A 20,930-nucleotide genomic window follows, 5' to 3' on the forward strand; every position below is an offset into this window, starting at 1 on the left:
CCAGCCTCACGAGAGAAGTAGCAGGACAGGACTTGAAAAATGCAGGCTGTGAGCAGCCCGTGGCTCTCCTAATAGTAATCTGAGGAAACGCTTCCTTTTCTGACTATAATACTGCTTCACAACATGACAAATGGGACTTTTCAGTCTCAGAAATCAGTTACAGTTAAGAAACAAAGGAGAAGGAAAGGCTTACCCTATTTTATGAAATGAATTCAATAAATGTCAATGTGGATTGATGAAGAGGACAACTTAGAAGGCGACTCACTCATTTTAGTTAGAGGACCTCATAATTGTACAGCTTTAGTAATTAGCTGCCTCCTTGAAGTTATAATAAATACAATTTATAAAAGTTTGGTTCAACTCACCCTATCAGAAATAAATGCACTATATGTAACAAAGAATTACTGGAAAGATGTTATTACAGGAAAGATGAAGGAAAAAAGAAGGTTTACCTCAAGACAACAGCTATAAAAATAATGGAATCTTTTATTTGTCAATCTAGTCAGTTATTCATGCTTGAGATTTAACTGCCACCTTCTAGAAGAAAACCTGTAGGTTTGATTATGACTTTCTAATTCACATACTTAAAAAAGTCAATAAAAATCAACAAACCAGACTTCGAAACAAAAAGCTTTCGTTCTGCAAAAGACACTGTTATTAAAATTAAAAGGCAAGCCACAGACGAGGAAAAAATATTTGCAAATACATATCCCAATGGAAAACTTAACTGAAAGAACTCTTCCTTACCTATTACTAAGAATACAACCCAATTTAAAATTGGACAAAAGATTTCAACAATCATTCCACAGAAGAAGGTACACAAACAGCTGGTAAGCCCCTGCCCAGACCTCAGCATGACAGTCATGAACTTGCTCCTGTACCCTCAGCCTCTCCATCTCTAGCGGCTTCTTTCTTCAGCTCGCAATCATTCTAAAAAACAGACCTTCCTAGACCTTTTCTATTTATAAAGCTGCGAACTGACCTCCACTTCCCACCGTCACTGAACACGTCAAGGATAATCAATGCTCACCGGCACCATTTCAACTACATCTCCCTTCTCAACACTATTTGGCTTTACCACCTTATCACAATGAAATACTCAATAAAGACCTCTGATCACCAAAAACCACTGCTTATTTTCATTCTTCGCGCCTGCTTGACGTTTCTGAGAAAGTGACAAGAATAATCACTAGCTCCTTATTGAAACGCTCTCCTCCTGTTTTCCTGAAAACTCCTTGGTTCCACTCTTGACTACCACTCATCCAGGTAAAACAAAAGCCTAACCACCACCACCAAAACACAACAGTAACAGCCCTGTGCCACGGGGTGAAGAGAAAGAGAAAGGGTCCATTATTCGCTGGGGAGAGTGCTGAGGTTTTACACACACAAATTTTATTTACTCTTAATGTGAACCTTGGGAGGTTGGTGATGTTCCCTTCATTTTACTGTTGAAAAAGTGTGGCCCAGGAGAGGAAGCAACTCACTGAGCCAAGCTTAAGGTTATCTGAATTGGAAAAAACAAAAGTGAATTTGTGCAAATATGTCTCACACCATAGTCCATGTTCCTTCCCTTTGTGTCATCCTTCTTCCCCAAAGTAACAGGTATACATCAACAAAATGAAGGAAAAATCCAACATGGTCATCTCAACTGACGCAGAAAAAGCATCTGACAAAATCCAATACCCTTTCCTGATAAAAACACACAACAACAGAGGAATAGAAGGAAACTGTCCCCATGTACTAAAAGCCAAGTATGGAAAACCAACAGCAAACACCATATTCAATGGTGAAAAAAAGAAAGCATTTCCTCTCAGAGCAGGAGCAAGACAAGGAAGTCCGCTTTCACCACTCCTTTTCCACACAGTGCTGGAAGTTCCAGCCACGGCAATTAAGCAAGAAAAATATCTAAATGCATCCAAGCTGGAAGGGAAGAAGTAAAATTATCTCTCTTTGCAGATTATATCAACTTGTATGTAGAACACCCTAAAGACTCATACAAAAAAGCTGTTAGACCTAATAAAAGAATTTAGCAGTGCAGAAGGATACAAAGTCGTCAACAACAACAAAATCAGCTGCATTTCGACACACAATGAACAATCTGAAAAGGAATTACAAGAACGACTCCACTTACAATAACATCAAAAAGAATAAAATACTTAGGAACTAATTAATCCAAGGAGATGAAAGACTTGTACAAAGAAAACTACAAAAGACTGCTGAAAGAAATGAAAGAAGACATAAATAAATGAAATCATCTCATCACAGTCACAGATTGGAAGACTTCATATTTCTCAATGATGCTTTTTTGCAAAGAGAAAAACCCATCATAAAATTCACATGAAATCTCCAAGAACCTTGAAGAACCAAAACAATCCTGAAAACCAACAAAACTGGAGGACTCACATTTTCTGATTTCAAAAATTACTACAAAGGTACAGTAATCAAAACAGTGTGATGCTGGCATAAAAACAGACATACAGACCAATGGCATAAAACAGAGAGTCCAGAATAAACCCCTGCATACAGGGACAAGTGATTTTTGACAAGGGTGCCAAGACCACTCAGGGAAAGGACGGTCTTTACAACAAATGGTGCTGGGAAAACTGGATCTCCACAAGCCAAAGGATAACGCCGGACCCTCACCCCACACCACATACAGGCATACCTCGTTTTATGGTGATTTTTACAAATTGAAGGTTTGTGACAAGGTCAGATGATGGTTAGCATTTTTTAGCATTAAGTACTTTTCAATTAAGGTATATACATTGTTTTTTAAACACAATGCTACTGCACACTAAACAGACTACAGTATAGTATAAACATAACCTTCATACGCACTGAGAAACCAACAATTCATGTGACTCACGTTAAAATACTTGCTTTATTACAGTGGTCTGGAACCAAACCTGCAATCTCCAAGGTATGCCTCTACAAAAATTAACTCAAAATGGATCAAGGACTTAAGAATAAGACCCAAAACAATAAAACCCTTAGAAGAAAACATAAGACAAAAGCTTCATGACACTGGATTCACCAATGATTTCTTGGCTGTGACACCAGAGGCACAGGTAACAAAAGAAAAAAATAGACAAAATGGATTCAAGAAAATTTAAAAATTTTGTACATCAAAAGAAACTGCAGAGTAAAATGCAACCCACAGAACAGGAGAAAATATTTTCAAATCATGTATCTGCTAAGGGATTAACACCCAGAAGATACAGGGAACTCTGCAACAAACAACAAACAATCTGCAACTCAATGACAAAAAGCAAAAACAAGCAATCCAATTCAAAAATGAGGAAGGACTTGAACAAACATTTCTCCAAAGAAGATACAGGAATAGCCAAAACGCACATGAGAAGATGCTCAACATCACTAACCAACAGGGAAACGCAAATCACAACTACAATGAGATGCCTCCTTACACTCATTAGAACGGCTACTACCAAAAAAAAAAAACCCCAAACTGGAAAACAGCAAGTATTGACAAGGACGTAGAGAAACAGAAACCCTTATGTATCTGTGGGAATGTAAAATGGTAGAGCTGCTGTGGAAAATAGTATTTCTCAAAAAATTAAGAACAGAATTACCATACGACACAGCAACTCCACCTCCTGGCGTACACCCGAAAGAACTGAGAGCAGGCTCTGGAAGAGACACGCATACACCCACGTTCACAGCAGCCTCATGCACAGCAGTTAAAGAGTGGAAGCAGCCCCGGTGTCCACCAACAAATGTAATGGATGATCAAACTGTGGTATACACACAATGGAATATTGTTTCAGCCTTAAAAAGGAAGGAAATTCTGCATCATGCTACAACATCAATGAAACTTGAGGACATTATGCTAAGGGAAATAAGCCAGTCACAAAAAGAGAAATACTGTATGATTCCACTTACATGAGGTACTTAGAATAGTCAAAATCATAGAAAGTATAATGATGGTTGCCAGAGGCTGGAGGGAGGAGAGAATGAGAGTTATTTAGTAAGAACAGAATTTCAATTTTACAGGATGAAAAAGAGTTATAAGGATGGATGGTGGTGATGGCTGCACAACAATGAATCTTTAATAACCACTGAATGGCAAACTTAAAAATGATTAAGATGATAAGTTTAATGTTATGTGTATTTTAACACAATGTTAAAGAACTAAACATAAAAAGTTTGAAAAAATAAAGGCTAAGATTTTTATAATACGAACTATGGAAAAATGTTTCAGTGTAAGACACAAAGCCGAGAAATCATCAAGAAAAAGAGGAACAAATCTTACTACAAAAAATTTTAAATCTGTACATTAAAAATTAATACATGAAATAAAAGCCAAGTGACCACTGAGAGAGGAAAGTTACAGGCATAACCAGCAGCTCTTTACAGTGTAACTGTTCTCTCATTTTTAATAATACCGTGCTGCCTACTAATTCAAGTCATGCTCCACTAAAAACAGTGACTCCACAGCCCAGATTTTCCAAAATAATCCTGACATTTTTCCACACTTCATATTGATAGGAACTGCAAATCATTCATCTGAAAGGGACTTGCATCCAGAACAGAGTAACCTTACAACTAAGTAATAAAAAGACAAATAGCCCAATTAAAAATGGGCAAAATTAATGAACAGATGTTTCTCTAAAGATACAGGAGTGATCAATAAACAAAAAATGCTTAACATTATTCATAATCACACACAAATCAAAACCACAGTGGAACGCTGTTTCACACCCACTAGGACAGCGGTAATTACAGAGAGACAGGCGACGGGTGGGCCTCAGCGGTAAAGCACGTGCTTAGCAGGCACGAGGTCCTGTGTTCCATCCCCAGTCCCTCCATTAAAAATAATGATAAAATTAAAAAATAAATTTAAAGACAGTAACAAGTATTGGTGAGAACGTAGAGAAACTGGAACCCTCATACATTGCTGGTGGGAATCTAAAATGCTGTAGCCATTCTGGAAAACACTCTGACAGCCCTCCCTCAAGCTGTAAAACGGAGTTACCGCATGACCCAACAACTCCACATGGACGTATATGAAAGAGAAGTGAAAATATATGTTCACACACAGACTTGACATGAACGTTCACAGCAGCATTGTTCATAATAGCCAAAAAGTGGAAACAACTCAAATGTCCATCAATAAATGAACGGATAAACAAAATGTGGTAAAGCCACATAAGAGACTACCCAGCAGTAAGAAGGAATGAAGTACTGATATGTGCCACATACAACATGAACGAACCTCAAAAACATTCTGTCAGTCACAAAATACCATGTATCATATAATTCCACTTACATGAAGTGTCCAGAACAGGCAAGTCTATAGAGGCAGAAAGCAGACTGGGAGCAGGGGAGGGGGACAAGGAATGACTGTAAATGGGCAGGTTTCTTTAGTTGGGGTGGGGGTGTGACGGGAATGTTCTAAGATTAGATTTCAATGATAGTTGTAAAACTCTGCAAGTATGCTAAGAACTACTGAATTGCATACTTGAAACAGATATATTTTCTGGTATGTAAATTATATCTCAATATAGTTATTTAAATAAGGTTCAGGATATATGTTGTATTTTTCAGTATATAAATATCACATGTATTTTTCTAAGGGGTGGGAGGGGGAAGATGCCTGTGCTGTCTACAGGCACAGAACTCCAGACAGATGTACACACACTGTTAACAAGTTACCTCAAAGGCAGGCTGTCAAAAAACTTCTTTTCCAAACCAGACATTTTCAAGAGTAAACGAGTATTACTAATTATAAACTTGTAAACGTAACCAGTACTTACCAGAGCCGCTGAAAATCACAGAGGCAAGGACAGAGGAATGGGAGAACTCCCCATCTCCCACATGGTCTCACGTGCGTGATTTCACAGGACCGATCACCAATCACAACTTCCCTCCAACTTAACGAACATATAAGTAACCTTTAAATTCTAACTATCTATTATTGGCTCACTGACATTTATGCGGATTTGTGCAGGCACTAGTTCCATCAAAGTGCCTCTAACAGCCAGAGAGTGATTTCATGGGGAAAGGAAGGAGGTATAGCCCAAAGACCATTGACGGAATACTGTATCTTAAGAATCTCAAGTTTTATCCTGAAAATTAATTTTGCATTCTATACACTATCATAACTGGCTCTATTTTAACATAACAACCCCATTTCTCTCTTATAATAATATTCATAATGTGAATAATTATGATTGGCTAGGATAAATATTCTCATCTTGTGACTTAGCATAGGGATCTGCAAACCACAACTTATCGGTCAAATTTGGCCAACTGTCTATTTCTATGTTGCTTGTGAGCTGAGAATGGTTTATTTTTAAAAGGTTATAAAAATCAGAGTATTATTATTTCATGATACGCAAAGTTGTTTCAAATTCAAATTTCAGTGTCTATAAATAAAGCCTTATTGAAACAACATGCTCTCCCATTTACTGCTCATTCATGTACGTAATCCCCGTGGAAGCTGCACAGGTGGGACAGAGACCATGTGGCCCACAAAACAGAAAATACTTAGCATTTCGCTTTCTACAGAAAAGGTTTGCTGACCCCTGGTGAAGATCAAACAAAAGGGTCAAATTGCCCACTTAGAGAAGCACGGGTGTGCAGTTAGAGTGACTCCAAACACAACTTGACCTCAGCTATGACATGAGGATAATGACATTTAATCCATAAAGTGAGCATTAAATCACACGGTTACTGTGAGGATTAAGTGAGATTTAGCCAAGTCAGCACTTAACACGTGCAACTACTGCTTTAAGATTTTTTGCTCTACATTACAACCTTTTAAATACTACAAACAAATTTATTACCTTGATCTTGTCTTCACTGACAAGACTTTAATAATTTCACCATGATATTATCACCTTTTAAAAACTTCGTCATAGCCTTTCTTTTTTTTAATCCATGAACTACATGAACTCAACATGAACTGGCTTTCTGTTGTCTCTCTAGCTTCAAATCTTATCACTCCACTACCATCCACCTTTCCAACCTTCATGATTTTTACTTCAGGTAGATGAATTATTTTGCTGCCTGTAATTTCATGATCTTTCTCCTTTCTTTTTTTTTTTTAACATTTTTTATTGATTTATAATCATTTTACAGTGTTGTGTCAAATTCCAGTGTTCAGCACAATTTTTCAGTCATTCATGGACATATACACACTCATTGTCACATTTTTTTCTCTGTGATTTATCATAACATTTTGTGTATATTTCCCTGTGCTATACAGTGTAATCTTGTTTATCTATTCTACAATTTTGAAATCCCAGTCTATCCCTTCCCACCCTCTACCCCTCTGGTAACCACAAGTCTGTATTCTCTGTCCATGAGTCTATTTCTGTCCTGTATTTATGCTTTGTTTTTGTTTGTTTGTTTTTGTTTTTTAGATTCCACATATGAGCGATCTCATATGGTATTTTTCTTTCTCTTTCTGGCTTACTTCACTTAGAATGACATTTTCCAGGAGCATCCATGTTGCTGTAAATGGCATTATGTTGTCGGTTTTTATGGCTGAGCGTCATAGCCTTTCTAATGCTGGAAACCTAAACATTTCTAAAATTATCCTTGTATTAAATAAATCTTCAGAAATCTGATTTTTTATTGATATTGAAACCTTAATACGTTGTCAAACGTATTAAGGTGCACTACAGTTCCATTTAGTAAATAACTACTATGTGCCAGGAAGTACATTGAATACTTACCTATCACCTCATCTAATTCTCTCAACAAACCTACAATCCCATTTTACAGAGTATCAGACTCAGATGAAGCTGCCTGCTCCAGGTCAGACAGCTGACAAGTGAAAGAGCGAGAACTCCATCACAAATCTCACTTGCACCCCCTCAGCGTGCAGAAGGGCACCACTAACCACACATACTCACGTGGTCGGCAGAAAGTCTGGAATTTCATTACTATGGTACTTCAGTAAGTCTGCCAAGAATCTTTTGGTCAAAATGCCATTCACTGGTATTTTTAGGTAGCAGAATTCCAAGTCAGTGAATGGATTTTGAAGAAGCCCTTGGGAGCAGTTGATCACAGTATAAAGACTGGAAAAGCGTCCTCAGATTTCATTGTGCCCGAACTGATTATGGTGTCAGGTAGCTGAGTCGATAGCTATTAGTAAAGTAATTTCCTCTAAGTCAACTGACAAATAGATTCACCTTGCCCAAATCCCAAATGTCAATGTTGGAAGGCCGTACTGTCACATGCACTGAGACCCAAGAGCACATCCAGCTGGAACGAAACACTGCTTCTGGGAAAAGACACATAACGATCAAATTAGAACTGCCAGAGAAGACCCCGTAGACACCTACCCTTCCTCATCTGAGGACGGCTGTGAATACTCTAGGCGCAACCGCCTTCTATGTGAACAACCACCACAGTCTGGAACTAGCTTAACTGAAGCTAAGGAACAAAAATCCATTCCTGAAGAGGCCCATTCAGTAGAGGCAATCAGACAGAAGTGAGAATTGCTTGGGCAGAGAGAGGTAAGGAGAAAGGAAAGCTTGGCAACTGATCAGATGACTCATTTGGCCCCCGAGAATGCAGCGAGGAAACCGCTTTAGATGAGCGCTCTCCATTTGCCTGCTCCACATTCAAAAGCAAAAAGCATTCTTTTAAGTGAGCCAAACAGAAAGGTTATTTAAGTTGTCTTGACTTGATCCAGTTTAAAAACCCTTTATTCTTTACAGATTTTAAAAAAGGACATTACTCAGAATCTTAGTTCACTCCACCTTTTGCTGGAGTCTCCTTCCCTCAGGGGTTACAGTTTCTCTCCAGTAATGTTACTTATTTCTCTCTTGTGTAGGAATAAAAGTATATTCTTTTGCCCAACAACACTGAGTATTTCCACTCCCTTTCCATTGGATGACATTTGCGCTGCTAAAATGGCTGATTTCTTCACCTGCTTGCCCTAAAAATAATTAGAATTTAAGCAGTGTCAGTTGTCATCATTTATGTGCACAAACGGCACCCAGAGCATCTGCAACAGATATTTTGATAATAAGTGAGAAGAAGAGAGGTGACCAGAAGGCAAAAGCCTGGTTTTACTTCCAGATTTTAGCTTTGACTACATCATCTGCCCATCCTGCAACCTTAGCTGTGGCACACCCTTTCTGAGCCTTAAATTCCCCTTCTATAAAACGAAGATAATGACACCAGCCCTGCTTTCTCTGGAGTTGTGAAGCTCAGAAGAGGTCATGTACATGAAAGCTCTATGAACACTGCAAAGGATACACAAATGTCAGTTACTGTTACTGATCATTTTATCCTGACAGATCTTCGCTTTTTAAAAACACAGCTTGCCAACTTTGCTCAGTCAAAACACCTCTCTCTGCTTTGCCTCTGGCTTACGTGACATATCAAATTGCCGTAACAAAATCACACTCTATTTCAATAGGAAAACAAGTCAACCCTCTATTAAACTTGCTTCATTCTAAAGCCTAAAATCAAAGGCAAACTATAAATATATCGAAGTTTCTTCCAGCAAAGCTAAAGAGCAATGATTTATTCTTCAGGAAGCTCATTTGAAAAATAACTCTTGTTTTCTTCTTACAAGCCTTATTTTCCATACATTAATTATCACAGAAAAAAATTAGAACTGTAAGTAACCAAGGTTCATATCCTGAAAATACATCTTGTCTTGTCCATGATGAAAGTAGATATAAGAGTTTGGATTAAGAGCGTGTGCTCTAGAGCACGATCTTGCACCTCTCCATTTTTTGATCAAAGAATGAAGATTTCCTTTGCTTCTGAAAAGAGTCTGGATTATCGTCTTCTACTCTAAAACTCAAAATCATCACATTTTAAGAGTGGGAAAGGAATATTAAGAGATTATGTAATACACAGAGCATCTCTGCAAGGCCCCCTTAAGAAACCTACCAGTGAACTAACTGACATGGAGACAATGAGAAAAGACGACACACTTTTCCCTGAATATCATTCTGTACCTTTTGAAATTTGAGCCACATGCAGTTTAAAAATACATGTTGTTTCATTAATTCGGTACAAATCACTGAGGGAATCCAAAGAAACCCTAGTATTTCAGAGGAGAAAACTGAAGCCAAAGACATAGATAGCAGCTCAAGATCACACCGCGGACAGTGAAAAGGCTGGGACCAGAACTCTGGAGCCCAGTGGAAGCTTCCAGGGCTCCCCCCTCACCGCAATGCCATGTGTTAAAACACAAGGGCCATCTGATAAACAAAGCATTACTACAGTCCCTTTCAGAACTGTGGTCTTCTGGGGGTCTCGGTGACTGCTATGATACAACGCTAGTCATTTCTGTTTTAACAGAAGCTCTAAGGCAAAGCGACCCAGATGACAGTCCAAACTCGTAGCAACTGCTAAGAGAGTTAACAGGGACAGCACACCCACCACAACGTGGACAGTGTCTCTTCTCAGGCTTAAGTGGATTCAAGCTTTAAGCAGGCCAGGAAAATGTCACAGTCTTACCAACAGTAAGACTGTCTGATGAGGCAGCACAGAGTTAGTAGTACAGAGAGCGTATTCCTAGTGAGCTGCCTCAGAGGAAATAAAGAAAAGCAGACTAGGAAATTTTAGTTTGAAAGAAGCCCTAACAGCTCCACTGCTCTGGAACAAGACACTTAAGGGAATCACCAGGGCCCCTTCCAGTCCTACAGTCCTCCAACGTGAACAAGCAAGGCAGCTTCAACGCTTCCTCTGAGTAATTCAGGGATACTCTCCTCTTGGTGAGAAGAAATGTTAACTTTTTCTTTCAACGGGCACAAACGCAGGGAAAACAAAACAACAGTTTCCATAGGAAAGCATAAGAGAAGGCAGAAACAAAAACTTCCAAAAAACGTCTGCCTCTGTCTGCTTGGAACAGAACGATCTTGGAAGACAGAAAACTTACTGCAGGGATTATTCCTTCCTTCCTGGGTCTCTATGTAGCCTTTGTATCTGGAGAAATGTATGCATGTTAAACGTTACTAGACTTCTACTGTAACTTTTGATAATCGCCAAACGTACTGTAGGCTTGTGTTAGTTAACCTGAGTATTTTTAATAAGGCTGTTTGCCAACAATTAGTTCATCTGATGAAACATTTGAAAAAGAGAACATGAGAGAGGATAACAAGGTTGGCCAAGACATAACCTCCAGCCACCAAGACCCCCAGCCACCACGACCGTTTGTGTTTCTACAGAGAAATCATGGCACAGGAGAAACCAGACTAGGGCTTTCTTAGTCAACTCTGGGTCCCAAGGTCACACCACAAGGAGAAGTCTCTCTCACCACATCTTCAATCCTCTAGCAGAAACAAAAGACCAGAGAGGCTCAAGTTCCCAGGCAACCACTGTCATCTCCAGGGGACTCTACAACATAAATGCCGACCTCAGCCACAGACCTGAGAGTGCTGCTTCAAATTCCATCTCCGATTTCCACTAAATATTTCAGATACAGGAAAACATTCGAAGTCTATTTGTTGATAATATTTCTACTTTGTTGAAAATAAATCAGAACAGTCACATCATTCAAAGAAGAAAAAAATCACAGGAAGCTTCAAAGTCAGATGTTATCCTTCACAATGAAAGGCATCAATACCAAAAAGTCTATGAATGTATTTCATCAAAAACATAACACACACACAACGTGATGCCAAAAAAAAAAAAAGCAAAAGACATTTATTCCACTCCTCAGCAAACGAGTTAACCGGTGACTTCCATCACAGTGCAGTTTCTACTGCACTAGGATTACCTAGGGCAGGAGAAACATTTGGTGACTCACACACTCCCCTTTGATGTAAATTTTAAAATTAAAGAGCTGGTTTCTTTGGGAAGAAAAAAAAAGAAAAACTTTTAAATTATTCCTTTAAACTACAGGTCTGAGAGATGAAACACCATTCCGCCCCTGGTCAATTTCAACGTCAATTCCATTTTTCTTTCCAAAAATCATGACTCCTATTAAACATCTGGCAGCCATGAAATTCACTACCTTAAATTCATTCACTTAGGATTTACTGAATGCCCATGACTGAGTAAGCATCACAGAATTCAACCAAGACCCTGAATTTTAACTTTAACTCCTCCTGGCGCCTCCCTATTTACACTTTTAAGTGTAGATTCTCCACTCGACTTGAGAAAAAAACAAAGGGCAATGAGCCAGCTTCACAGGGCGCAGCTCTCTTGTAAGTAAAAGGCGAAGAAAAAGGAAAAGGGGTGTTGTCTACCCCGAGGCCTCCCGGACCGCAGCGCTTTCAAGGGTTTACAGCTGTCTCCACGCCGCCCGGCCCCGACCCCGCTCCGGCCGCACCTCGGGGGGCCGCCGGGCAGAGCGGGCGGGCGGCGCGGGCTCTGGCCGAGTCCCAGCCGCGGTTCCGCCCCGCCCGCATCCGCGCTCCGCGACCCCGGGTCCGCGACCGCCCGCAGCGCCACCGCCCACAGCGGGCTCTGCTGGACCCCGGAGCGCCCCCGCGCCCGGGCCCAGAAGGGGCGGCCGCCTGCCTGACGCGTTCCGACGAGGCGGGACCGACCCCGCGGGTCCCAGCGGGACCGGACACGAGCCGGCCCTCGCCGCGGGCGCCCCCCGCCCCCCCTCCGCCGCTGGGCCCGGTCCTCTCCCACCGCCCCCGCGCCCCCGGCCCAGGCCTCGCGCTCCCCTCGGCTCCCCGCCCGGACCGCCACGACCCCCTTCGGCCTCTGCCCGTCGCCACCGCTCCTGACCTGTCCCCGCGGGGTCCCGGGCCGCAGCGCGACGCCTCCATCCCGCCGCTCCGAGAGCTGCTGCCGCGTCCACACCCGGAACGTTGCGGCGGGGGCCAGCCTGGCGCAGCCGCCCCGCCCCGAAACAGCACCTCACACTGTCGCCGCCTCCCATTGGCCCGCGCGCCAGCTGCTCCGCGCCCATTGGCCGCCGCGCGCTCGTCGGTCCCCGCCTATTGGCCCATGCGCCCGTCGCTCCCCCGGAAGGTTGCTACGGGCGGCGGCGCCGCGGGAGGGTTGCTACGAGCGGGTTGCTAAGGGCGGAGCCGCCCATCCCCAGCTAACCGCGGAGCGCCTGGGCCCGCCGGCACCCAGCAGGCCCTACCCGGAGACCACCCACCGCGCTTCCTGGGGGCGCCGCCCCGGGGGACTGGCAGACCTCCGCCCACTACCGCGCAGGCCAGCCCTCCCAACACCCAGGCCTTCCCCGAACCATCCCTGGCCCGGCCCAGCGTTTCTTCCCAACCAAATGCGTCTGCTCCCAGCCACACTGGACCCCCACAGCCTCCCCTGGTCCAGCCCAGGGTCTTAGGGCGTCCTAGACCGGCCGCGCACATTCGCCGGACCCCATTTTCCACCTTCCTCTCTCTGCAGCCTACCAACCGTCTTCAAACTCCCGTATCCCACTGAGATCCACTATTGGATCCAGTAAGTCTTGCTTACGCAGCATTACAGACTCCACAGAGCGCCCAGTCAAAGGTCATTGCACGTTGACTTTACAGCATTCCGAGGCCAAGTGTTTCCACACTGGTTTTGAGTTTCTAAGAGGCAGAGAACTTGGCACTGCGCTCGCTGGTCAGCCTCCACCCATTTTTAAAGTAAATAATCTCTGCTTGTCTGGCTCAGGCTGGACCTGACACAGATTTGGTTCTGAAAGCTGACGAAATGGAGTTGAATGAGAGAGATGCTATTTGTGTGGATGAAAGGACAATCGAGACATTTTGTTGACCGGGCAGTCCTTCTGCATTAATTACAATAAAAAGTAGTATTTGAAAACATTACACATGTATTTACATACATTTTAAACAGTTACGACAAGAAATCATTTTCCCACTCTATTTAATTTTTACAGATTACTTCAGTTGGAAGCAAGAAATGAAAACATAGCACCGCGAAGTAACTTATCTCCCCTGATCCCACTGAACTCATTAAAACAGGCTTGCTGCGCTTTCTTCAGAACCTTGCCCTTTCAGCAGACGAGCGAAGTCTGCAAAACACTCACTTTGCTTCGAGTTTTTCCATGCCTCATGTCACAGAGGGAGCTGTACACGGAGCTGGTACTCAAACATGTGGAATGAGTTAGTTTGAAGGAAGTGATTAGAAGGCTGAGTAAGCAGTGGTTACAGGGAACTAAGAAACCCTTTTGTGAAGGAGGCTGTATTGCTGCATTAGTGTCAGGAACAGGGTTCTGTGAAAACCTTCTGCAGCCATTTATTTACATACATTTTAAGCAGTTTTAAAATATTTAAAATTTTAAAACAGTTAATACAAGGAAAATATGAAGTGAACTGTTTATGACACTAAAAACTGTTTATGGCACCGGATATTTTAAAAAGCAAGTCTGGAAATTGAATTCCCTCATGACTTCAGGGCTCTAGTTAAAATATCTTTTTTCTACTGGTGTTCCTGGGGTGTTCTTTCCATTTTACCCTACTGACGTCCTTGCTTGTGAGCCAGACGAGTGATATGAGCAACTGGATGAAAACCAGCTATCAGTTTTTTGGGACGCCTGATGTCTGAGAAATCCCGTCAGTTTTTCACAAGAAACTGGCTTCTGCTCAGCTTCCCTCTCTCCCTGAGGTACGCGAACAGATGTCGTCGCCTCCTCCAGGTGACCTTTATCCCGTACTTCTCCTCGGGGGTGTCTGTAACCAGAACGGGCCCGGGCTCGGGGCTCTCGGGAGTGCTGCTGTGAAGGGAGCCGCTCGGAAGGCTGTTTCCCCTCTGCTCTGGGGGCACGAGCCCTCCCCTCACGGACGACTCTGGGGTCTGGATGTCAGGTGGGGTGAACACGTAAGGTAGGTTTTGAAGTGCAGGTGCTGACAGCTCCCCGCAGCTTTGGGGACTGAGCATGGGAACTAAGGCCCTTCTGGTAATGTCCTTTTCTGGTTGGTTGGGGCAGCCACTGATTAAGGGGGTCCCGGGTGTGGCTGACCTGGAGCAAGAAGGTGGACTCTCAAATGTTAGACGTGGAAACTTGCAGGTGGCAGATTTCCGACTTGAATGCCTGGCCTGGGCTCGAAGATGACGTTTACGGTTGGCTGGGAACCAGCTTTCTGCTGTTGTATCAAACTGAGGTGATACCTAAGGATTGGGGGTGAGAAAAGGTGAGGGAGAGCCACATCCAAACCGAAGGAAACTGCGTCCAATGGCCAGGATCCCAAGTGGGAGCCCGCTACAGGAACGGGCCCGAGATAAGCTGCCTAACTGGATGAAGGCGGAAAGGGGTATGAGCTTTGGGCAAGTCACTCCACCTCCCTGGCTTTCAGTTTCCTCGTGTGCAAGAAAGGGGACAACGCCTCTGTCACTTCAACACACGGCTGCAGGGCAGCTAAGCGTCTCACTCTGGACGCTGACGGCAGGGCCCAGCTGTCCTGGCCACCGTCGCCCCCAGCACCTGGCAGAGCTCTCTGAGGCAGGGCTTAGGCTTCTGTCTGGCTCCTTCACTACATTACTTCCCTGACATACAGGAGCTGTGTTCTCTTCCCAGGGCTTTTCAACTGTCAGAAGATAACACATACCATTTCTGAGGATTTTCCTTCCACATTCTATCCACTAAGCAGTAAAGAGAAGACTTAGCTAAATACCCCACCTCGCACATGAAGCTCCGGGAACAAGCTCATTTTTGACTCGTTGAGCCATTTATCTGGCTTTCTCACCCAGCTACTGGGGAGTGAAGATTTCGTGCTCAGCTCTTTCAGGGGACAGCGGGGGAGAGAGACTCCAATTCCAAGCAACCCACACCTCAGTTTGAACTTAGGGAAAAAGATAAGACAGAGAAGATGACAGAGGACAGGCAGAAAGAGGACACTGTCTCCTAGTCTCTGCCCCCAGGAGTCTCCTTGTTCTCTGGAAGCCCTGGTTTGCTGGGCAGAGTCAGCACTGAGAACCCTAGCAGAGTAAAAGTCACTGTAAGACTCCCACGGCCTACCCAGGAAGTGACGGTGGTGTGGTCAATGGGCTTGCCGGGCACCTGTCTAGTGTGGGTGACAGGAAGCTGGGGAGATCCTTGGCGGTGTCTGGGGCCCTCTAGTGGTTGTTGGTGGAATAGCAGCTGGGGTTTCTGGGCCGTCTGGCGGCGTTTTTTTCTGGGAGGCATCAACAGGTGAGTGAAGAGCAGTGAGTAACTGCATGATGCTGGCTGCAGTCAGGTCTGGGGAGAGACTCCAGTTCCAACCCATGCCTGCAGAGAGGAAACACAAGTGGGGAGAAGATAATCCGGTGACTCCCCAGCACTCCTGCACACTCTGCCAGCCGGTTCCGCTACAGGCCAGCAGCCCTGCCCCAGGACTGCACCGGCTTCCTGTACCCACACCACCAGGTCAATACACAGGAGCTCATACTCAACGATGTTCATCCCGTGAGCATTTATTGAGCACCTGCCAGCACCATTCTGGGTGTTGGGAATTTAAAGATGAATAACCACTTACTCCACAACCATTGAGTGCCAAGCACCTGCAGGGACACAGACTGTCCCTGTCTTCAAAGAGCTGAAAGTCTAGCAGAGGGAGACAATCACAACAATGAGAACAGTGCTTCCACCCCACCAAGGGAGGCTTTCTGGAGAGGGTGACAGCCTCGGTACAGGAGGGCTGGGAAAAGCCAAAGAACAGGGAGGGCGCTCCAAGCACACACACAGGAGAGACAGGAGCACTGCGGACTCAGGACCAGACTCCACGTAGCTGGACACAGGGCATGAAAAGACAACTTGCAGGGACTGAGGTGGGACAGTGTCCGGGTCAGGTAAGAAAACCAGGTGTACCGTCTGAGTTTGGACTTTGACCTAAGTAGTCACTGAAAATTTTGAAGCAGACGGATATGATCACACTTGGATTTTGTTTAAACCTTTACCCCAGATAATTTTGAACATACAAAAAAAATAGTTAACAGTATAATGAGCCCCCAAATGCCCATCACCCAGCTCCAACAACCATCAACCCATGGCCAGTCAGGATCCATCCACCCCCACCCACTTCCCCACCCCTTTATTTTGACAATATATTCCCAGTCATGATACCATTCCCATGAACACAACTAACATATACAAATATACATACTTATATACTGTATGTACTTATACATACATTAGCATATAGTAACATGTGTATTTCCTTAAATATTAAATGCCAAATGTCCTGTGTTCAAATTTCAGTTGTCTCATAAGTAGCGCAATTGTTTTTTCTTTGTTTTGACTCTTAGGCAGATGGTCCTGGCAACAGTGTGAAAGGAGAGAACAAGTGCTCCGGAAGCAGGCGGACCAGGCAGAAGGTTCTGTGCCACCTGGGAGCCGATGAGGCCGGAACCTGGGCTGTGTCAGCAGAGACGGGAGGCTGGAGAGAGAGGCAGGGACAGCAGGCCCCACAAAGTAATAAAAAGTCTGCAAAAGTGTCCAGTGAATCCAGTACCCAGATCAGTTTTAATAAGAGCTTTTGTCCACGGGTTGGTGGGACAGAAGTTTGAATGCAGCAGGTGGAGGTGAGGGGAAGATGCCGCTGGGCATCCCAGAGGGTCACACAACAGAGCAGACTGGTCCCACTGAACAGTCCTGATTCATTCATTCAGTCACCAACAAAAGAGCAACAGACTCTGATTTATGTCACTAGGCAGTGGAGATGAAGGAGAGGAAAAATAAGGACAAAGCCTTTACCCTCAAGGAACCAACATTTTAGGGAGAAGGCAGGTAATAAACACCTCCAATTGTTCATCAATTTATTCAGCACATGTGTACTGAGTGCCTGCTGTGTTTTGGGCACTGTTACAGGTGCTGGAAATATATACTAGGTTACAAAATTAAATCCCTGCCTTCGCGGCCCTTACATCTAGTCTAGTTGGGAAGTGATCAGAGGTAGAGAAAAGTGAAACAGCGTAAGGGGCTGCTGTTTTAGACAGGGTCGTCAGGGAGGGCCTCTCTGAAAAGTGTATTTGAGCAAAGACCTGAACAAAGAAAGGAGAGCAAGCAGACAAGAGAAAGATGTGAGAAGGAATATTCCAGACTGAACTGTGAGATGGGAGCGTGTTTGACTTGGTCAAGAAACAGTACAGTCAGCATGGCTGAGCTGGAGGGTGGGAGATGAGAACATAGGGTTAAGGCCAGGCTAAGGACTCGGGGTTGAATTATTCTTCACTAGGCAGCCACTGCAGGGTCCAGGCAGAGACGTAACATAATCAGATTTAGCCTTATAAGTGCTTTGTGAGAAAAGGTGGGCTGGGGAGAGAAGGAGAAAGGAGGCAGGGAACCCAGTGAGAAGGCTCCTGCAGGAGCCCAGGGGCCAGGTGACAGTGGTAACTATGGCTCCAGTGAGAAGTGCTGCCGTGCACCCCTTGCTCAAAGCCCCCAGCTTCCCGTGAACCCCGCCTTGCTCAGCAGGCCTACTGTTTCCCTGATCAACTCATTTCCCATAAAGATTATCTTAAAACTTTAGAACTCCTCTTCTCGCCAAATTGCTTTAATCCCTACTTCACAAAGAATACAGGAGACATCAAAGGAAATACTCTCATTTTCCAGAAAGCAAGCATCTAAACCTAAGTCTACCTGCATCCATCCTTTCCTTCCGCTGTAACTAGAGGTCCATCCCTTTAGCTCTCCACGGCCTTTCCCTCCCTGGCTGTGCTCTGGAGCCCTCTTAATTCTACACGCTTTTCTTAGGCCAGTTTTCAATAACCACCTACAAGTAGATGAGTCAAGTGTCTATATAGTCAGCTTAGAATTCCTCCACACTCACACCCATGTATTCCACCGCCTACTTGACAGCAACTAGATGCCTCCAACACCTCAAACTCAGCACGTTTACAACAGAATTCACCATTGCTTCCCCCGCACCCCCTCCATAAAAGTGACTATCTCCAGGGCCTGTGCTCAGGGAATGGTATCCTCAGTCACCCAGCGACGCAGCCAGAGACCTTGACACTTCCCCCACCTCCCACCCAACCCAATTAGCAAGCCCTGTCAGTCCTACCTCCTGTGTCTTCAGTGATACCCCTCTTTCCAGGAGGGTGGTTGGGGGATAGGCAAGATGGGCAAAGAGGATCAAGAGGTACAAACTTCCAGTTATAAAGTAAATACAGTATGGGATATAATGTACAGCATGGTGATCAAAGTCAATAATATTGTATTTCAAATTTGAAAGTTGCCAAGAAAGTAAATCATTAAAGTTCTCATCACAAGAAAAAAAACTCTGTATAGTGACAGATGGTTAATTAGACTTATTTATACATCACTTTACGATGTATAAAACATAAGCGAATCATGTTGTCCACCTGAAACTGAAATAACTTGTTATGTCACTTATACTTCAGTTGGGGAAAAAACTTATAATCATGGTTTTTAGTGACAGTTCAGTATTAAACGTGGGATCAGAATCAGCGGTAATTTTTTTAAAGACTTTATTAGATTCAACTCAAAACTTGATAAAAAAAATTCTTCCTTTGCGAAAAATAATAATATGGGGGGGGTGTAGCTCGCCTGCCTAGCATGCACGTCTGGGGTTCAATCCCCAGTACCTCCATTAAAAAAAGAAAGAATTTGACACAACATTGTAAAATGATTATAAATCAATAAAAAAAGTTAAAAAAAAAGAAAGAAACCTAATTCCCCTCCCCCCTCAAAAGAAAAAGAATATCCCTCCCCTTCTTCCCTCCCTCCCTCCCCTCCTCTCCCACCGCCCTTCAAGCTCCGGCTCTGTCCTGGGGTAATGCAATAGCCTAACTGGTCTACCCTAACCCACTCTGGCACCCCCTGCAGGGGGACCTTTTTAAAATGCAAATCTGATCTTGGCTCACTTCTGCTTAAGACTCATTTTTGATTTTTGGATAAGAACCAAAAGCCTCAGTGTTGGCTAAGGGCCAGTTGCTCCAGGTCCAGCTTCGTCTCCTGCCGCGTGGCCCTGCACACCTCAGTCCCTTCTGAGGTCTCCCTCGTCTGCATAAAGCCCCGGCTGTAGTGCAGCAGAAAAGCCTTTCTCACCTACATTAAGGAACGCAAGGTCTCCCTCCTGTAGATACGCGAAGCTATCCCTGACCTCTGATTCTTCACTTCACAGCTATATTTCTCTTCTTAAGTTTATTGCTTAAATAAACCAGTTTACTTCGGAAATGAGCTCCTCCCTCCGCCCATCAGAAGAAAGACCCCCTCTGCCACTGCATCCTAGCGCGGCCTGGCACAGAGCAGATGCTCAACTCACCGTGTGACCAAGTTAATAAATCAAGTACTTCATTACCGGTAAAGGGTTGCAGGGGCGGGGTGGGAGAGGACCCAGAGCCGAGGCGGGGTTCGCGCTGTGCGAGTAATTTACGGAGGGAACTTGAACGAGGCCAGAAGCTGCGCTCCAGGGGCCGCCAGGAGAGTCGGGGGCCCGGATGGTCGCTGGTAGGAGGCCAACGGAGGGCAGTACCCCCACCACTCCGGCCCCCCAGTGAGGAAACCAGCGTGGGAGGAAGACCCCGGGACGCGCGAGCAGCGCGGAGGGGCGCCGGGGGCCAGAGAGCAGCCGGGGGCCGGCCCCGGGGTCCCCGGGGTCCCCGCGTCCCGCCCCCGCGGGGCCTCCCTGCGCCCTCCCCACGAGCCGCCGGCCCACCTGCCCGCTCTGCCCGGCCCGCCCGGCCCGCACGCCTCTCTCACCTCATCCGCCCGCTTCACCCGTCGCCGCTCCGCCCGCCGGCCCGCCCGCCAGGTCCACACGCCTCATCCGCCCGCCCGCCCGCCCGGTTCGTCCGCCTCACCCGCCGCCGCTCCGCCCGCCCCGCCCGCCTCACCTGCCCTTCCCGCCGCCGCTCCGCCCGTCTCTCCTGCCCGGCGGCGCCCGCCCGGCCGCCGCTCCGCCCGCGCCGCCCGCCGCTCCGCCCGCCGCCCGGGTTCCGGCCCGAACGCGGAGACAAGACCGGCGCCGATTGGCGACGCCCGTCACGTGACCGCAACGCTCCGCCGGCGCCAATTTCAAACAGCGGAACAAACTGAAAGCGCCGGAGCGGGACCCCACCCCCGGCCCCGGCCCGGG

The 20,930-nt window shown here is 45.2% G+C and overlaps 2 protein-coding genes and 1 long non-coding RNA gene across 12 annotated transcripts in view; 1 reads left to right on the top strand and 2 right to left on the bottom strand.

Annotated features, from left to right (window-relative positions):
* TULP3 (TUB like protein 3) overlaps positions 1-12,807 on the bottom strand; it is a 35,658-nt gene extending 22,851 nt beyond the window's left edge. For 3 of the 8 annotated variants that reach the window (XM_072954859.1, XM_072954863.1, XM_072954860.1), the window contains exon 1: positions 12,679-12,770. Coding sequence is in view for 3 of the 8 variants with exons in the window: in XM_072954856.1 (XP_072810957.1) it covers positions 12,679-12,719 (41 nt within the window). In the remaining 5 variants the exon portion in view is untranslated. Of the gene's footprint in view, positions 1-12,678 lie in introns of all 8 variants that reach the window. The other 5 variants (XM_072954856.1, XM_072954855.1, XM_072954857.1 and 2 more) reach the window with 5 other exon arrangements.
* A 177-nt stretch (positions 12,808-12,984) lies between these two features.
* On the top strand, positions 12,985-14,670 carry LOC140691223 (uncharacterized). The gene is made up of 2 exons (XR_012066784.1): positions 12,985-13,365; positions 13,790-14,670. It is a non-coding gene; the product is annotated as an uncharacterized lncRNA (long non-coding RNA).
* On the bottom strand, positions 13,701-20,841 carry RHNO1 (RAD9-HUS1-RAD1 interacting nuclear orphan 1). Of its 3 annotated transcripts, none has more exons than XM_072954213.1 (3): positions 20,689-20,841; positions 15,911-16,120; positions 13,701-15,021 (listed from the first exon to the last, which is right to left on the bottom strand). In XM_072954213.1, the coding sequence occupies exons 2-3, from the start codon at positions 16,034-16,036 to the stop codon at positions 14,467-14,469; spliced, it is 681 nt and encodes a 226-aa protein (XP_072810314.1). In that variant the 5' UTR covers positions 16,037-16,120; positions 20,689-20,841; the 3' UTR covers positions 13,701-14,466. The 3 variants fall into 3 exon arrangements, with proteins under 3 accessions (XP_072810314.1, XP_072810312.1, XP_072810313.1); XM_072954211.1 differs by having other exon boundaries at positions 15,869-16,120; XM_072954212.1 differs by lacking the exon at positions 20,689-20,841 and adding an exon at positions 20,555-20,650 and having other exon boundaries at positions 15,869-16,120.
* Positions 20,842-20,930: the final 89 nt, after the last annotated feature.

Source organism: Vicugna pacos, chromosome 34 (genome assembly GCF_048564905.1).
Source record: "Vicugna pacos chromosome 34, VicPac4, whole genome shotgun sequence".
Taxonomy (NCBI): Eukaryota; Metazoa; Chordata; class Mammalia; order Artiodactyla; family Camelidae; genus Vicugna; species Vicugna pacos.

Excerpts from the sequence above, each read along its gene's own strand:
- RHNO1 (XM_072954211.1), bottom strand. The coding sequence starts at position 16,036 with ATGCCTCCCAGAAAAAAACGCCGCCAGACGGCCCAGAAACCCCAGCTG. Across the intron at positions 15,022-15,868 it reads ACACCACCGTCACTTCCTGG|GTATCACCTCAGTTTGATAC; the intron begins GTAGGCCGTGGG and ends CCCAATCCTTAG.